General features: G+C 38.7%; 1 protein-coding gene across 3 annotated transcripts in view; it reads right to left on the bottom strand.

Moving 5' to 3' along the window:
* The window catches only part of MRPL1 (mitochondrial ribosomal protein L1), an 81,763-nt gene that overhangs the window by 36,230 nt on the left and 28,466 nt on the right, over positions 1-17,067 (bottom strand). For all 3 annotated transcript variants that reach the window (XM_081245215.1, XM_081245216.1, XM_081245214.1), the window contains exons 2-4: positions 13,697-13,808; positions 2,812-3,070; positions 348-431 (exon numbers count right to left, since the gene is read on the bottom strand). In XM_081245215.1, the coding sequence (XP_081101341.1) occupies positions 348-431; positions 2,812-3,070; positions 13,697-13,808 (455 nt within the window). The remainder of the gene's footprint in view (positions 1-347; positions 432-2,811; positions 3,071-13,696; positions 13,809-17,067) is intronic.

The raw sequence follows: 17,067 nt of genomic DNA, 5'->3' as shown, positions 1-17,067 counted from the left end.
GAAGCCCGGGCCCACTGCTTTAACGTCAATGTTATTCTTGTTTGAAGAGCTTCAGTAGGAAGCAGCAGCTAGTAGGATAAATTCTATACTTCTCTTCAGTTTCTTGTGAGAAACATAATATGGTAGATGAATAATGATGAAGTTAATGTTGTGGCTTAGCTCTTTCTCAAGCTAATAACATAACCTCAAATAAGTCATCTAATTGCTTTGAGCTTCATGTGGGGAAAATAAGTCTAAAGGAATGCTAAGGTTTCCTCTAACTCTACTCATTCAGTTATTCTAATCATTGACTAATGTGATATGTAAAAAAAATTAAGCGATATAAAAAGTTGACAAAGGTTACTCACCCCTGTAAATACAGCAACTTTGCTGGTCTCTGAAACAAATGGGTATGGCAAACTAAGAACACTGGCAAACGGCTCCACTTTTTTCTAAATACACAACAATGGAAAAACAACTATGAAAAATTCATTCAGCTTTTCTATATCTGAAATATTCACTGGTTACACTTTAAGGCATAAGAGATTACATTTCTTTTGTAAGAAATCCTAATAAAAATCTAAATCTCTCTACCCAGCTCCATACTCCCATGGCACTTGGCTTCTATCTCTACATCATTCATCACAGTCTCTCACATATTAACAGATGTGTTTGCACAATCCGTATCTTCCCAAGCACCTAGTACAATGCTTTCCACATGATGGATGACAATAAACGTTTGCTACCCTGAATTACATTCAAAAGAACATGTAATGTTTTTAATACCATCAAGCAGGACATGTATATAGCTATGCATATTGAACAATATCCAGCTGATCTGCTCAGTAGGTCACCCCTAATTTCCATCATTGGCTCTAAACCATCAGGTAAATCAGATGATATTAACTTTAAATCCAAGATAGATTGCCAAACCTGAAAGGCTCTTCTGAGTGGGTCTATTTTGAAATTACCTGGACCACCCACCACTTTCAGATATATTTGGGAAGCCAGTTGGAAAATCCCAAATAAATAATGGAATGCATGTGAGGCGCCCTAATACAGGTGGAGTTTCTACAGGGCCTCAGAACTAATATGTTCAGTCACTGGGTCAAGGACCTGTCTAGGCCTATGGCTCAGATCTCTTAGGGAGACGTCACAGGGAAACAAGTTCTAGGCCCATAGTTTTGGTGCAGCCTTAAGGTCTGGAAGAAAGAGAAAAGGAGTTGCTCCCTAATTAAACTGATTGAAAGATTATATTTTTAGAAAAGCTTTGCATAGAGATAACCTCCTGAGATTTCTTTTCAGACAAGAAGGCACAAACTCTTAAGCACACTTTATATCAGACATGCAACTCAGTTTTACTGACTGGCATTCCTTTGCCATTAACATGTCACAACTGACTTCAGTAAATTTTTCAATGGCAAGCAATCACAATAGCATCCCCTGGGGGAATGCTGGCTTGTTTTACAAGCACTCTATCAATAACAAAAAATGTCTCAGGAAAACAACTGTACCCTTCCAATGTTATTAGTTTACAAGTGGCTTCCATTTATGAAATGAAACCTGTGGTCCTACAAGGCTTCGTTATAAACTACATTAATGGTTGACTGAGAAAGTGATTATCTTGGACAGTACAACATTTTAAAATAAAAGAACAGTAACACTATGGTATAAAATAAAATTACAACAGGGCTGGTATGAACTAAAATAAGAACTAAGAAATGAGAGAGACCTTGGTTCAAATCCTAACTCCACCCCCTACTCTGTGACCTTGAGCAAGTTACCTCACTTTCTGTGTCTCAGCTTCCTCTTCTGAGATTATTATAGAATTAAATGAGCAAATGCATGCAAAGCATTTAGCACTGTGGCTGGTACATAGAAAGTTTCCAGTAAATGTTGATCATTATTATTAAACTCTTACCAAATCCTTCACTATCATCTCATTTAATCCTCACTATAACCAAATGAACTAATAAGCATTTTATCCCCCTTTACAAAGAGAGGAAAAAACTGAGATTTAGAGAGGTTAAACCAGAAGCTCAAAGAGCAGGTAACTGGTGATGCCAGGATTCTGGCCTGTACTGTAACTCGACTCCAGAGCCTATGCTCTTAAGCACTATGCTGGACTGCCTCCTTCTACATGCTTAATTAATTGTTGTCATTGAGGTTGTTAAATTGTATTCAAAACTATATACCTTCTAGTTTGACCCAAAAAAGACATTATCGGAATAAAAATTAAAATATCATCTCCAAAAAAATCAGACTTCTTAAGTGAGAAGCTTATAAAATTTAGAGCTGTAATGGACCTCAAATCTAATCTAGTGTTTTTCCCACTTTTAGAATTTTATAAACAAGTCTTCCATGGAACTGCAATATATAAACAGACAAAGTTCTGGCTGAGATGAGAGTAAGGGGCTTGGAACTCTACCCAAACTTAGTCTCAACTTTAGGATTCTAAGGAACACATCTGAAGGCTACTAAGCTAATCCAAAGTCCTCATTTACAGAGAAGGAACAACATACCCAGGCAGCCTAAGTCATTTTTCAAAGTTACAGCAATACCTCAATTAATTTTAACACTACTTTTATTGAAACTTATACCGGTGACTTTCAGATGAAGAGGAGATATATGTTCATCAACTCTGAAGAGTACATTCAACATTTTATTTTATATTTGGAAAATTAAGACAAACAAACATATTTTTCAACCTAAAGTTCAGAAAGAGCACAAGATTTTCTAAAATTTATTACAGGAGACAAAAATTGTTTAAATGAAGAAACAGCAATTCTTTAGACCACTGTTCACAAATAAATTTTAATTGAGTCTACATACCTTCTTCCCCAGTGTCATATCCAGTGTCAAATCAAGATAGACACCTTGCTTTGGATTAGTAAAGTCCAGAACTTGAAATTTCTTAAGTAAGTGAATAGCTTTCTCCACCTCGTATATCTGCCTTGGATATAAGCGTTTTAGGTAGACATCATCTTCAGGTTCACCTTCCATAAAGGGATATGACTTTATTTTTTCTATCTCATCTTTTTTCTCATCCGACGCTTTTTCTTTGGCACCTTTTTTTGTTTTCTTTGCAGGCCTTAAAAAAAAAATTCAAGATCAGTTATCTCAATATGTAGTCCAAGAGACTTAAAAAAAAGGCAATGGGGCTTCCCTGGTGGCACAGTGGTTGAGAGTCCGCCTGCTGATGCAGGGGACGTGGGTTCGTGCCTTGGTCCGGGAAGAGCCCACATGCTGCGGAGCAGCTGGGCCCGTGAGCCGTGGCCGCTGAGCCTGCGCGTCCGGAGCCTGTGCTCCGCAACGGGAGAGGCCACAACAGTGAGAGGCCCGCGTACCGCCAAAAAAAAAAAAAAAGGCAATGTACATTAGACCAAAAAAAGACAAAAGATAAAGTTTATTTTAATTCAAAAGCATAGATTATTTTATAGTTTTTCTAGTGCAACAAATATTAAGTGAACTTTTGAACTGTTTGCAATTGATACAAAGTTGGATAAGGCATTGATGTTGCTCTCCAGAAACTTAGAGGAGACAGACATGCAAAGAGATAATTTCAATATGATGTGGTAAATACTTTGAGAATGTTATCAGGGCCATAGGGAAAAGACATTAACCCTGCATAGGAGGAAGGGAAGAGTTCTGAAAGAGATGACCCAAAAATCAATTCTTGAAGGATAAGGAAGAATTAGCCCAGATATATACCCAAGAGAAATGAAAATATATGTCCACACAAACACTTGTACACAAATATTCATAGCAGCATTACTCAAAAGAGTCAAAAAAGTAAAACAACCCAGATGTCCATCAACTGATGAATGGATACACAAAATGTGGTATATTCATACAGCAGAATATTAATAGGCAATGAAAGGAAATGAAGCACTGATACATGCTATAATTTGTATAAACCTTAAACACATTATGCTAAGTGAAAGAAGCCAGTCACAAAAGCACCACATGTTGTATGGTTCCATTTATTGTAAATATCAAGAATGGGCACATCTATAGAAACTGAAAGTAGATTTGGTGGTTGTCTAGGGCCAGGGGAGAGGGTTAAGGAAATGGGGAGCTACTGCTAATGGGCATGAGGTTTTGAGGGAAGATAATGAAAATGTTCTAAAACTGACTGTGGTGATGGTTGCACAACGCTGTGAATATACTAAAAACCACTGAATTGTACACTTTATATGGGTGAATTGTTTGGTATGTAAATTATATAGCTATAAAGCTATAGAGTTATCCAGGCAAAGAAACAATGTAATAAAAGTACTGAGGCATGATAAACAGAATGGTACATAAGGGGAACTATTATAAGTTCTAGCTGACTAGAGCAGGGGTTGGTAAACTTTTTCTGTAAGGGATCAGAGAGAAAATATTTTATGAGCAAAAATATGAGCAAAAATTTCAACTCTGCCACTGTAATGTGAAAGCAGCCACAGCCAATTCGAAAATGAATGAGTGTAGCTCTGTTCCTATAAAACTTTATTTATGAACACTGGTTTAAATTTTATAATTTTCATGTGTCACAAAATACTGTTCCTTTTTTCCTTTTTTTTCCCTAATCACTTAAAAATGTGAAAAACATTCTCAGCTCATGAACTGTATAAAAATAGGTGGCAGGCCAGATTTTCTGGCCCACTGGCCATATTTTGCTGACTCCTGAACTAAAGGTAAAGCAAAAGGCAGGAAACAGCAGCACATGAGGCTGGCAAATCTAGATCACAGAGGGCCTCCTCTAGAAGCAATGAGAAGCCACTGAACAGGAGTGGGATCTGTATTTCAGGTAGAGTATTCTGGCTGCAATATAAGGGATGGATCTGAAGGAAGCTAGATTGGAGACAATTAAGAGACAACTCGCTCCCTCTCTTCTTAAGGAGGTATGACAGCCTGAACCAGAGCAGTGATGGTAATAGGCTGGACAGATTACAGAGAGATATTTTACAAGGTAAATATTGAAGATAGGGAAAGGGGAAAGAGAAGACTCTAGAATACTTTGTAGAGTTCTGGCTTGGGTGACTAGACATAGAGTAGTATCATTAACTAAAACCAGAAATAAAGAAAGCAAAACAGGTTTCTTGTGAGGGAGGTAGTCACAGAGATGAGTTCAGTTTGGGTAAACAGAGTTTGAGTGGGGTTAGTTGCATCACTGGCCCCAATTCCTTACTCCCTCTCTCTATTCAAGTCCCTCTGCTAAGTGACTCTGCAGTTCCTCCCAATTAAAAGGGTGGAGTATATTTCATGATTTGGTCATGTGACTAGTAGACCAATAGAATAGAGCAAAAGTGACAGTTTCTATGCTCTAAGCTTAAGGCATAAGAGGCTTCATCTGTTTCCACTTGTAAGTTTGTATTTCTGCCATTTTCATAAGAACAGGACCCGGGTAGCCCAAGGTGGGAAGATGCGAGAAGTGTGAAACACAGCTGCCCCACAGAGCCCCTAGATTAGACAATTCTCAGCTGACCTGCAGCAGACTCATGGATGCACAGCAAGCCCAGCCAAGGTCATCAGAGACACCCATCCAAACCTAGCTTAGATCAGCTCACCCAGAGATGTGTGGGCAATGATAATTAATTATAAGGTAGTTTGTTACATAGCAAATGCTAACAAGATGCTTACAAACTAAGAAAATATGTTCAACAGAAAATTACAGGTAAGAGTTTGAAGTTAAGAAGTCAGAGCTAGAGGTGATATATTTTCTCAGCATTAATTCAAATCACACCTTTAATCTTTTAACCATAAAAGTTTTAAATTAGTGAAATAATATTTTAGAAAGATGTCTAGGTTCTAAGGTAGACAGAATAATGGCTTCCCAAAGATGTCCGTACTTACCTGGCAAAAAGGACTCTGCAGATGGGATTAAGGTTAAAGAACTTGAGATGGGGAGATTATCCTGGACTACCCAGGTGGGCCTAAATCACACAGTCCTTGAAAGCAGAGAAACTTTCCCCTTTCTCATCCGCATCTGACAGATATGGGAGGAGACAGGAGAAATTTGAGCATGAAAGGGACTCAATATGCCATTCCTAGCTTTGAAGACGGAGGAAGGGGGAGCTATGAGCCAAGGAATACGGGTAACCTCTTGAAGCTGGGAATGGCAAGGAAACAGATTCTCCCCTAGAGCCTCTAGAAAGGAACGAAGCTCTGATGACTCCTTGATTTTAGTCCAGTGAGATCCATGTCAGAATTCTGACCTATGGAACTGCAAGATAATAAACTTGAGTTGTTTTAAGCCACGAGGTTTGTGGTAATTTGTTACATCAGCAACAGAAAACTAATATGGGGTCCTATAAAATTTATGCAAAAGAAATGGATGACAGTCAAATGATATTTTAAAAAAGAACCTCAAAAACCAATCCAACATATAATTCCATTCTCACTTATAGCACTGGATGAATCCTTATTACCATAGCTAATAAGAGTATCCTCCCAACTAATAAGCAATTTGACCGAATAGCAGATAATGACAGTGCTTCTTTTTAATGGGACACAGGTGCCCTACCACTGGACCACTGACAAGTCTAAGTAGGTGCCCGAGTGGATGATGCAACATGTCCCAGTGGTATTTGGGAGGACACCACAAAATCCTGAAACCTTCCAAACTGGAGAAATCACATTTTATATTTAGTAAAAGAGCAGTGAGGCCAATAGAAGAAGGAGCCTAGAGAGCCTGTTTTAGTAATAAACTCTCTAAGATAAACAAAGGAATAAATATTGTAACTATAACCTACAGATTTACTTTATGTAAATGCTGATTTCACCACTATATTTTTAACCATGACTGAACCTGTCCATTTAATTTGCAATTAGTAATATGAAGTTCCCAGGGGCTAAAATATGATTTTTAAAGTAATAAATATTTGCAAAACCCAATATAAGTCTGATACATAATGAGACTGAGTTGGGATATACAGCAGTTTACTTATTTATACTTTAGACCTTGTTTCACAAAATATTTGAGATGGTTCAGTGAAAATATTAAGTTAAAAATAGAACACTATTTTAGTAAAAAAAAAAGTACATCATTGTAACACAGAGCAAATAGCACTCTAAGGAAAACACTGTCTTCCAAAATTTAAAAAAAGCTGCAATTGAATAAAATCTGTCAATAATAATTAATTTTATAAACCCACCACCTGTTGTTTTCCATGATGCTCCAAAAATTGTCTGCCTTTATTCATAAGAATCACATCCAGAAGAACTCTGTTGTTCATGCAATTATGTAAGGCCCTATCAGGAGAACTTAAATACTATGATTCTCAGAGAATAAAATAATCATATTAGAAAGGTTTTGGGGAAGGTGAGGGAGAAACATCTGGCAGTCTGAATTAGAGAGGACAGAATTTAGCTGTAGTTACCTGGGTAACTAAACCACACAGACTAAATGAGTAATAAGAGACTGTTTTCAGGTAATAACTTTCTCCCTGCTTCACCTGTCTCCTACCTCCAAGAGAATGAAAGGAAAAAATAATCCCACGGTCATACCCAAATAAAACAAGATAAGAAAAAAAATCAGTGCTATAATAAAGCTCACTTCAAGATCCTTGAAGATCTGTGACCCCAGAGATCTAAGTCCTTTTAAGGCTGAAGAAGCCTTTACTTTGAGGAATTGGGGTGGAGGTAGGAGGGTACACAACCTCAGTCAAACTAAACTGAACTAAACAGAACTAAAGAGAAAATGCCTAGGGCATATAACTATTAATGGAATGCCAATGTTTGGAATTCTTACTTCTCAGTGTAATCACATAAATAAAATCACAAACACCCACCTCTGATGCCGGTTTATTCATTAAACTTAAATGCAGGGACTTCCTGGTGGCGCAGTGAATAGGACTCCGCGCTCCCAATGCAGGGGGCCCAGGTTTAATCCCTGATCAGGGAACTAGATCCCACATGCATGCCGCAACTAAAAGTTTGCATGCCACAACTAAGGAGCCCACCTGCCACAACTAAGACCCCAAGCAACCAAATAAATAATTATAAAAAAAAAAACCTAAATGCAGAAGTTCTGCTTATACCTAAAATGTAAAAACTGACAGAATAAAACCTAGTCAATAATAATACAAATAAAAGCTGGAAAGAGCATTAACAATGACAGAGTCAGATAAAGTCACAACTTTTCTTGAACGCATCACAGAGCTGAGATCGTAGGGCAACCAAGTAGGTCTGAAATCTCCCCACAACCCCACTCCATATGCATATAGCCAGGAGGGTCTCACCTGTAGCAGAGAATAAGAGGAAGGCAAGCAGGCAGGAAAAAAATCAGCTAAACTTTTAGCACTAACGTATAAACCCCCTGAGAGATCCAGACACGAGGGGAGTTCACACTCATTGCGTGGGCCTTTTCCACAGACCTCCACCAGGTGCTCCCGGGAAAGATGGGAGCAGGCCAGGGGACTAGGGAGCCTCCTTCAAGGGTGCAGTATGGAGAAGATCAGCTACTACAGCGGGAAAGGCAAGTAACCCTGAAGCCCTCTAGGGCACAGGTAAACACCCACTGTATGCAGGGAAACAAAAGAAGAAAAAAGCACTAGAAAGAAGAAAAAACACTAAAACTTCTATCCTTGGGGGTAGGGCAGGAAATAGTCCTGAGTGCAGTATCATCTACCAATAAAGCTATGGAAGGGCCCAGGCACTACGGCACAAGACCTCCAATAGATACATACCATGGGGGGAGGGAGAGAAATACTGAGAAAACCTCATCCCCAAGGACCAGCAACACTGGGCCTACTTAAGACAATGGCTGAATTTTGAAAACACAGAATCCCTTCTGTACCCATCACTAGCCTGACAAGCACTGAGTAATAAGCAATAGCAGTCTTCTACTTGGGGAGGAGCAAGAGTATGGAGAGTGACCCCCTTCTGAGGCATAGCTGCACAGGCAAGGTTGAAAACTGGGCACGGAACAGCAACACTGAGAAAAAAAACCTTCCAGCAACCCAGCTCCCACCCTAAGCACAAGGTAACAGTACAGAAATCTGAAGCTGGTGGTGGTAACCATAGCAGTAACGAAACCAAACCCCAGCTCAACTTTTGACTGGATTGACTTAACACTGTGACAGAAGAGGCATGCCCATTTCCAGGCATAAATAGTATGTACTTTAGTCTCAACTGTTCGAACAAAATATCTAGCAGTCAATAAAATATTCTGAGATATACAAAGAAGCAAGAAAAAGAAACTGTTGTCAAGAGAGAAGCAAAACCAGAGTCAGAGATGCCACTGGCAAACCATGAGTATATACACATACACGGAGAAGAGAGGAGATTCAGAGTGACAAGAGAGAAGAGAGAAGCAAGCACAAGCCCCTCTACCCTGTCTCAGGTCCTGATAAAAAATCAGCCATGAAACAACTATTTTTTTTAGTATATTATAAAGTCAATATATTAAAAAATTAAAACCACAATTAAAATTGCGAATACTATGATTCTCATCAAGCTACTGAATAACTCATTGTTAGACACGGAAAAAATTATCTGCTAATAAATTTTCAGGTTTTTTTTAAACATGCATATTTCTTTTTTTTTTTAATTAATTTATTTTATTTTTGGCTGTGTTGGGTCCCTGCCACCTCGCGGGCCCTCTCCAGCTGCAGAGAGCAGGGGCTACCCCCCGCTGCGGTGCGCGGGCCTCCCATTGCAGCAGCCTCTCCCGCCTCGGAGCACAGGCTCTAGGTGTGTGGGCTTCAGTAGTTGTGGCACGTGGGCTCTAGAGCACAGGCTCAGTAGTTGTGGCACATGGTCTCAGCTGCTCCGCAGCATGTGGGATCCCCCTGGACCAGGGCTTGAACCCGTGTCCCATGCACTGGCAGGCGGACCCTCAAACACTGCGCCACCAGGAAAGCCCCATGCGTATTTCTTACGCTACAGTTTTTAGGTGAGTGAAAACTCCTTTTAAAGTTGTACTGGAATATGGGGAAGACATAAAATGAGAAATTTCTACAGGATAAAAGAAAACAACACTTAAAGATAAAATATTCTCAAAATAATTTGTCCCTAATAAACAAATAATTCCACAAAGCAGAAAGAAAAAGACAAACAGCCCAATAGAAAAGTGGGCAAAAGATATAAATTAGACATACAATGAAGAAACACCAATAAAGACTGATGATATCCAGAGTTGTTAAAAATGTGGGCACTCTCACTCACTGCTGGGTAGGGATGTAAATTGGTATAACCAATACTCCTCCAAATTCTCAAAAAGAATCCAGGTACTACTCAGACTCAAAGGAAGCCTCCATTCTAGCATCATTTCTGCCTCCTCTCTCTTCATCCTATATTCAAGCTATATCATTCACTTTCATCCTTCTGCACCAGTGAAATACCTTTCTCCCAATTCCCCTGCAAAATCCTATCTATCTTTCAAGACTCAGCTCAGGGCTTCCCTGGTGGCACAGTGGTTAAGAATCTGCCTGCCAATGCAGGGGACACGGGTTCGAGCCCTGGTCTGGGAAGATCCCACATGCCGCAAAGCAACTAAGCCCGTACACCACAACTACTGAGCCTGTGATCTAGAACCCAAGAGCCACAACTACTGAGCCCGCGTGCCACAACTACAGAAGCTTGTGTGCCTAGAGCCTGTGCTCTGCAAGTAGAAGCCACCGCAATGACAACCCTGTGCACCGCAATGAAGAGTAGCCCCACTCGCCGCAACTAGAGAAAGACCATGCTCAGTGAAGACCCAATGCAGCAAAAAATAAATATAAATAAATAAATAAATTTATTTAAAAAAAAAAAAGACCCAGCTCAAATACTTCTTGCCATATTCTCCTCCAGGAAGAATTAATTGACCTTTCATCTGTGATCCCACAGTACCTGGTCCATTCCTCTACTACAGCAGTTAAGACATATTAAAGTTATAGTGCAGATATGTGCTAATTTACAATGTATAAAGAGCTCCTACTAATCAACAACAAAAAAATAGGAATAGGACATGAACAGAAAATTCACAGTAAGGAAAATATAAATGGCTCTTAAACAGATAAAAAGATATACAACCTCAATAATAACAGTAATAAAATATAAATTAAAAACATGATGATACCATTTATTACCTATCAAATTGGCAAAGTTCAAAAATTTTGACTACATTGTACATGGGAAGATAGGCATTCTAACAATAGTTGCTGGTAAGGACATAAATTGGCAAGATCTCTATGAAGGCAATTTGGTATTACCTATCAAAATTATAAATGCACACATCTTTTGATTCAATTCTATTTCTGAGTTCATACTACAAATATATTCATAATACTTGACAAGATCTATGTACATGATTATTCAATGCAGGATCATTTGTAATAGCAAAAGGCAAATGTCTTTTGGAAAGACATTTCCAAAATGTGTTTCAATAAGGGAATGGTTAAGTAAGTTATGGTATATTCACACAATGAAATGTTATACCCATGTTCACTGTAGCAATTTATACAATAACCAAGACACGGAAGCAATCTAAGGGTCCACTAATGGAGGAATGGATAAAGAAAATGTCATACACGCACACACATACACACACACACACAGAGGAATACTATTCAGCCATAAAAAGAATGAAATCTTGCCATTTGCAACAACATGGATGGACCTTTCTCTTATGCTAAGTGAACTAAGTCGGCCAAAGAGAGACAAATATCATATGATCTCACTCATATGTGTAATCTAAAAAAAAAAAAATGCACTTACAGATACAGAAAACAGATTGGTGATTGCTAGAGGCAGGGGGAGTAGGGTGTAGGTGAAATAGGTAAAGATGGTCAAAAGGTACAAACTTCTGGTTATAAAATAAATAAGCCATAGGGATGTAATGTACAGCATGGTGACTATAATTAATAATACTGTAACGTATATCTGAAAGTTGCTGAGAGAGTAGATCTTAATAGTTCTCACCGCACAAAAAAAATTTGTAACTCTGAATGGTGATGGATGTTAACTAGACTTACTGTAGTAAGCACTTCCCAATATATACAAATATTAAATCATTATGTTGCATACCTGAAACTAATATATGTCGATCATATCGCAATTTAAAAAAAATGACTAAACAGCTCCATCTGAAACAATCTCCAAGATACACTGTTAAGTTAGAAGCAAGGAAGTGAGATGCAGGGTGTATAGTTAGACAGGAAACTATTTTCCTCTACTCACAACAATTCTGACACTAAATGTGTGGATTTTTTTCCCCACACTCTCCAATTATCCAACATCAGCTGGATAGCCTGTAATTCAACACAATTCTGACACTATTTGGATTAAACATCAGATCCCACAAGTTAAGGGTTCTGTCCCACAAGACTGCCCCTACTTCAGATGCCAACTGCAAGTCCGGGCCTCCGGTACTTTTGGTCAGCAGCTATATATCGGGGGGGCCCTAGGATCCCCCTCCTCAGGCTTCATAATTTGCTAGAATGGCTTGCAGAACTCAGACAAACGCTTACTTAACACTTACTGGTTTATTACATAAGAAACGATATGATAAAGGATACAGATGAACAGCCAGATGAATAGGTACAGGGGACAAGGTCCAGAAGGGTCTGGAGCGCAGGAGCTTGTGTCCCTGTAGGGTTTGGGTGTACCACCCTTTCAGCACACGGATGTGTTCAGCAACCCAGCAGTTCTCCAAACCCCATAGTTCAGGGATTTTTATGGAGGCTTCATCATGTAGGCATGAGCAATTATGAACGCAATCTCTAGCCCCTCTCTCCTCCCTGGAGGATGGAAGGTAGGCCTAAAAGTTCCAAGCTTGTAATCACAGCTTGGTCTTTCTAGTGACCAGTCCCCATCCAGGAGTCCACCAAGAGTTGCCTCACTAGACAAAAAGACACTCCTATCACCCAGAAAATTAAGGGTTTTATGAGCTCTGTATCAGGAACTGGGTCAAAGACCAAATATTTTTGAAAAATGCTCCTAGCATCCCTATCACTCAGGACATCACAAGGATTTTATGAGCTCTGTGTCAGGAGCCGGTGGCAGAGCCCAATATAAATAGTTCTTATTATGTCACAGAATACTAGCTCCAACACTTACTAGCTCTGTGACCTTGGGCAAGTTACACAGTCTATTGGTTCCTTGCTTTCTGCCTCTAAAAAAGAGCATAACAATGGCCGCCACATAAGGATGCTGTAGGTATTAAATTAGTTATTGAATGTTAGTATTCAATACATGTGAAGTATTATTATAATAAGTCATGCCTCTCCTTCAGGACTACCAGGTCAAAGAAGCAGAGATGATAAAGTTTTACAACTATATATCCCTGTATGTCTTTACAGAACCAAGCATATTGGTTTTGTTTTTTAAAATTTATTTATTTATTCTTGGCTGCATTGGGTCTTCATTGTGGTGCGTGGGCTTCTCAATGCAGTGGCCTCTCTTGTTGCGGAGCACGGGCTCTAGGCACACGGGCTTCAGTAGTTGTGGCTCACAGGCTCTACAGCACAGGCTCAGTAGTTGTGGAGCACGGGCTCTAGGCACACGGGCTTCAGTAGTTGTGGCTCACAGGCTCTACAGCACAGGCTCAGTAGTTGTGGAGCACGGGCTTAGTTGCTCCATAGCATGTGGGATCTTCCCGGCCCAGGGATTGAATCCATGTGTCCTGCACTGGCAGGAGGATTCTTAACCACTGTGCCACCAGGGAAGCCCCCCAAGCATATTGTTTTTTAATCAAAGATTTAAATGATAGCAAATGAAATAACTAAAAAAACAAAACAAAAAAACTTACCTTGTAGCAGCAGCAAAATGTCTGTTGGGCACCAGAACGTACACAGAACAAGGATAAAGAGACGTCTGAGAAGCCATCTTGGAAAGATTATGCCTTTGCTGATGTATCAAGACTTGAAAGAAAAAAAACATGTAAAATATTAATATTAATCACTACATACATAGTTTTTACATTCTCAGTGTTTTCTAAAACAAAAATATTCAACATTTGTGAGTTAACCACAATCTTTAAAAAGTGTAAAAATGGAAACTGTACTTCTTGAAACTAAAGCCAAGTAAACATATCTAATTGAAGAATTCTGTCCTAATTTATTTTTAACTTAGTCTAGTTCAGGCTCAACAAAGTATGTTAGCTCTATTTATTATAGATTACAAATACGTATCCTGAATTTTTAATTTAAATTTTATTCTTCTTTGGTTTTTTTTCTTGTATAGATAATACATTCATGTTGCCCAAGGTACTTCTGAAGGATAAGAAAGTGGAGGGTACTGTCTTACCAGAGGTCAAGATTGTTATAAAGCTATGGTAATTAAGACACTTCGGTATTGGCACAAGTATAGAAAAATAGACTAATGAAAAAATAAACAGCCCAGCAACAAGCCCATGTACATATGGATACTGAAATATGACAGAGATGTTATTGCAAATCACTGTGCAAAGAATTCAGTAAGTGGTGCTAAGACAAGTGATTATCAACAGGGAAAAGAGTATATTTAGATCCCTGTTTCACACACACACATACACACACACGCACACACAATCAATCAAATCTAGATGGACTAAGGACTTACATGTGAATGGCAAAATTTAAAGGTTTTCAGAATATAGGAAAATATCTTTATGACCTTTGAGAAGGGAACAATTTCACAAACAAAATCCAAAAGCACTAACCAAAAAGTGACTGCGTTAGTGTTAAGAACACCTGTTTATCAAAAGATACTTTAAAGAAAGTGAAAAGACAAGCCAAAAACTGGGAGATTATAATAGTAACATACATACTGGACTAAGGATTAATATCCAGAATATATAAGATCAACCCAATTGAAAAATAAACAAAAGAGATGAATAGACTTCTAACTGAAAAGGAGATACAAATGATGCATAAACATATAAAAAATGTACAGTCTCGGGCTTCCCTGGTGGCGCAGTGGTTGAGAGTCCGCCTGCCGATGCAGGGCACAAGGGTTCGTGCCCCGGTCCGGGAAGATCCCACATGGCCACGGAGCGGCTGGGTCTGTGAGCCATGGCCACTGAGCCTGCGCGTCTGGAGCCTGTGCTCCGCAACAGGAGAGGCCACAGCAGTGAGAGGCCCACATACCGCAAAAAAAAAAAAAACCCCAAAACCCCAAAAAACGTACAGTCTCATTAGTAATCAGGTAAATGTTAATTTCAACCACAGTAACATATCATTTTACTGTGCTACTTAAAGAGTGGTCTGTGAGCCTGTTACAGCCTATCTGTTACCAAATTAAAATTACCCCAGCATGTAAATCAAACACATCACTAAGTAAGTATATTATTTACTGCAGCTGACAAAATTTTTTTTCCACAAGACTTTCTCAATGAAGGAAGAGTGCTTTGATCTTATTTTGGACAGGTAACAGTTTGTAGATGAGATAATTTAAGTAGCACTGTTTTACATGTAGCAAATTGGCAAAACTTTTTTTTAAAATTCCTGTATAGCTGAAAATATCACATCAGGATAAATTTTACACATAGCAGTTAAGAGTATGAATTGGAATACCATTTTGGAAAACAATACGGCATTACCCAAAGAGGATGGGCACACACACCTCAATGATTCAGCAATTATACTCCTGGGCATGTACCCTAGAGGAACTCCTGCACACGTGTACTAAGAGACATGCACAAGAATGATCATCACATCGTTGAAATGGCAAAACTGAAGAAAAGAACCCAAGTGTGTATCTACAGTAGGATGGATAAATAATTTGTGGTATATTCCTATAATGGAAAGCTACAGGACTGTAAAAATGAATAAACTATATGCCATATATATAGATGGATCTTACAAACATAATTTGAGCAAAAATGTCACTGGCAAAAGAATTCATTTGGTATTATTTAAATTCAAAAACATGCATAAGTAATCAATATTGTATTTAGGAGTGTGTGTGTGTGTGTGTGTGTGTGTGTATGTTAAAACTATACAGAAGGGGACTCCCCTGGTGGCACAGTGGTTAAGAATCCTCCTGTCAATGCAGGGACATGGGTTCGAGCCCTGGTCTGGGAAGATTCCACATGCTGTGGAGCAACTAAGCCCGTGCACCACAACTACTGAGCCCACGCACAACTACTGAGCCCACGCACCACAACTACTGAAGCCCATGCATCTAGAGCCCATGCTCCACAACAAAAGAAGCCTGCGCACCACAACAAACAGTAGCCCCCACTCACCACAACTAGAGAAAGCCTGCGCACATCAACGAAGACCCAATGCAGCACCCCCCCCCAAAAAAAAAAACTATACAGAAAAACAATGAATAGAAATTTAGGAAAAGTGCCTTACCTCTGAGGAAGAAGCAGATCAAATAAGACAAAAGTACTTGGGCCTTTGAAGGTATTGATAATGTTCTTTTTTTTTTTAAGCTTACTAGTAAGTATCCAGAATTTTAAGTTATTATTCTTTATATGTTATAAATATCTTTTGTATGTAGAAATACTAGGAAAATGTTTTTATTTAAGGATTACAAAAGAATATACAAAAGTAAAGTCTTCTTCCAACCCCTAAAACCCAGCTTCCCTCCCACATTAGTAATTTCTTATGCATCTCTCTAGAAATATTATTTCCCTACTCTTTTATTAAATGGCAGCACACTCTACTCACTGTTCTACACCTTTATTTTTCATGTAAAGGTATTAGAGCCCATTTTCACACATATATTAGATATAGATGTACACACATTATTTAGAGATGTGTATATATAATCTCATGTATGCCTTTCACAAAGGTACATTTATACATATGTATTACAGCAATAATTTCATATCAGTTCATAAAGACTTCATCTCTTCAGAGCTGCAAAAGTTCTACACTCTGTGGTTGTATCATAATCAGTGACCAGCCATTAGTTCATTTATAATATTTTGCTATTATAAACAGTGCTGCAGTAAATGACCTTGTACAAACATCATTTTGCACACATACAAGTATATTCATAGGATAAATTCAAGGGAATTTGCTGGGTCAAAGGATATGAACGTTTGTAATTTTGATAAATACTGCTCTCTACAATAACAGTGCCATACACATTTCAAGCAGCAATGAAAAGGTTGCCTGTTTCCATACACTCATGCCAACATAGTATGTTACCAAACATGTTGATATTCGTCAACCTAGTAGATGAAAG

The sequence above is a fragment of the Mesoplodon bidens genome (assembly GCF_964165515.1).
Source record: "Mesoplodon bidens genome assembly, chromosome: 1".
Classification (NCBI taxonomy): Eukaryota; Metazoa; Chordata; class Mammalia; order Artiodactyla; family Ziphiidae; genus Mesoplodon; species Mesoplodon bidens.
This window is presented reverse-complemented; position numbering and strand designations above follow the sequence as displayed.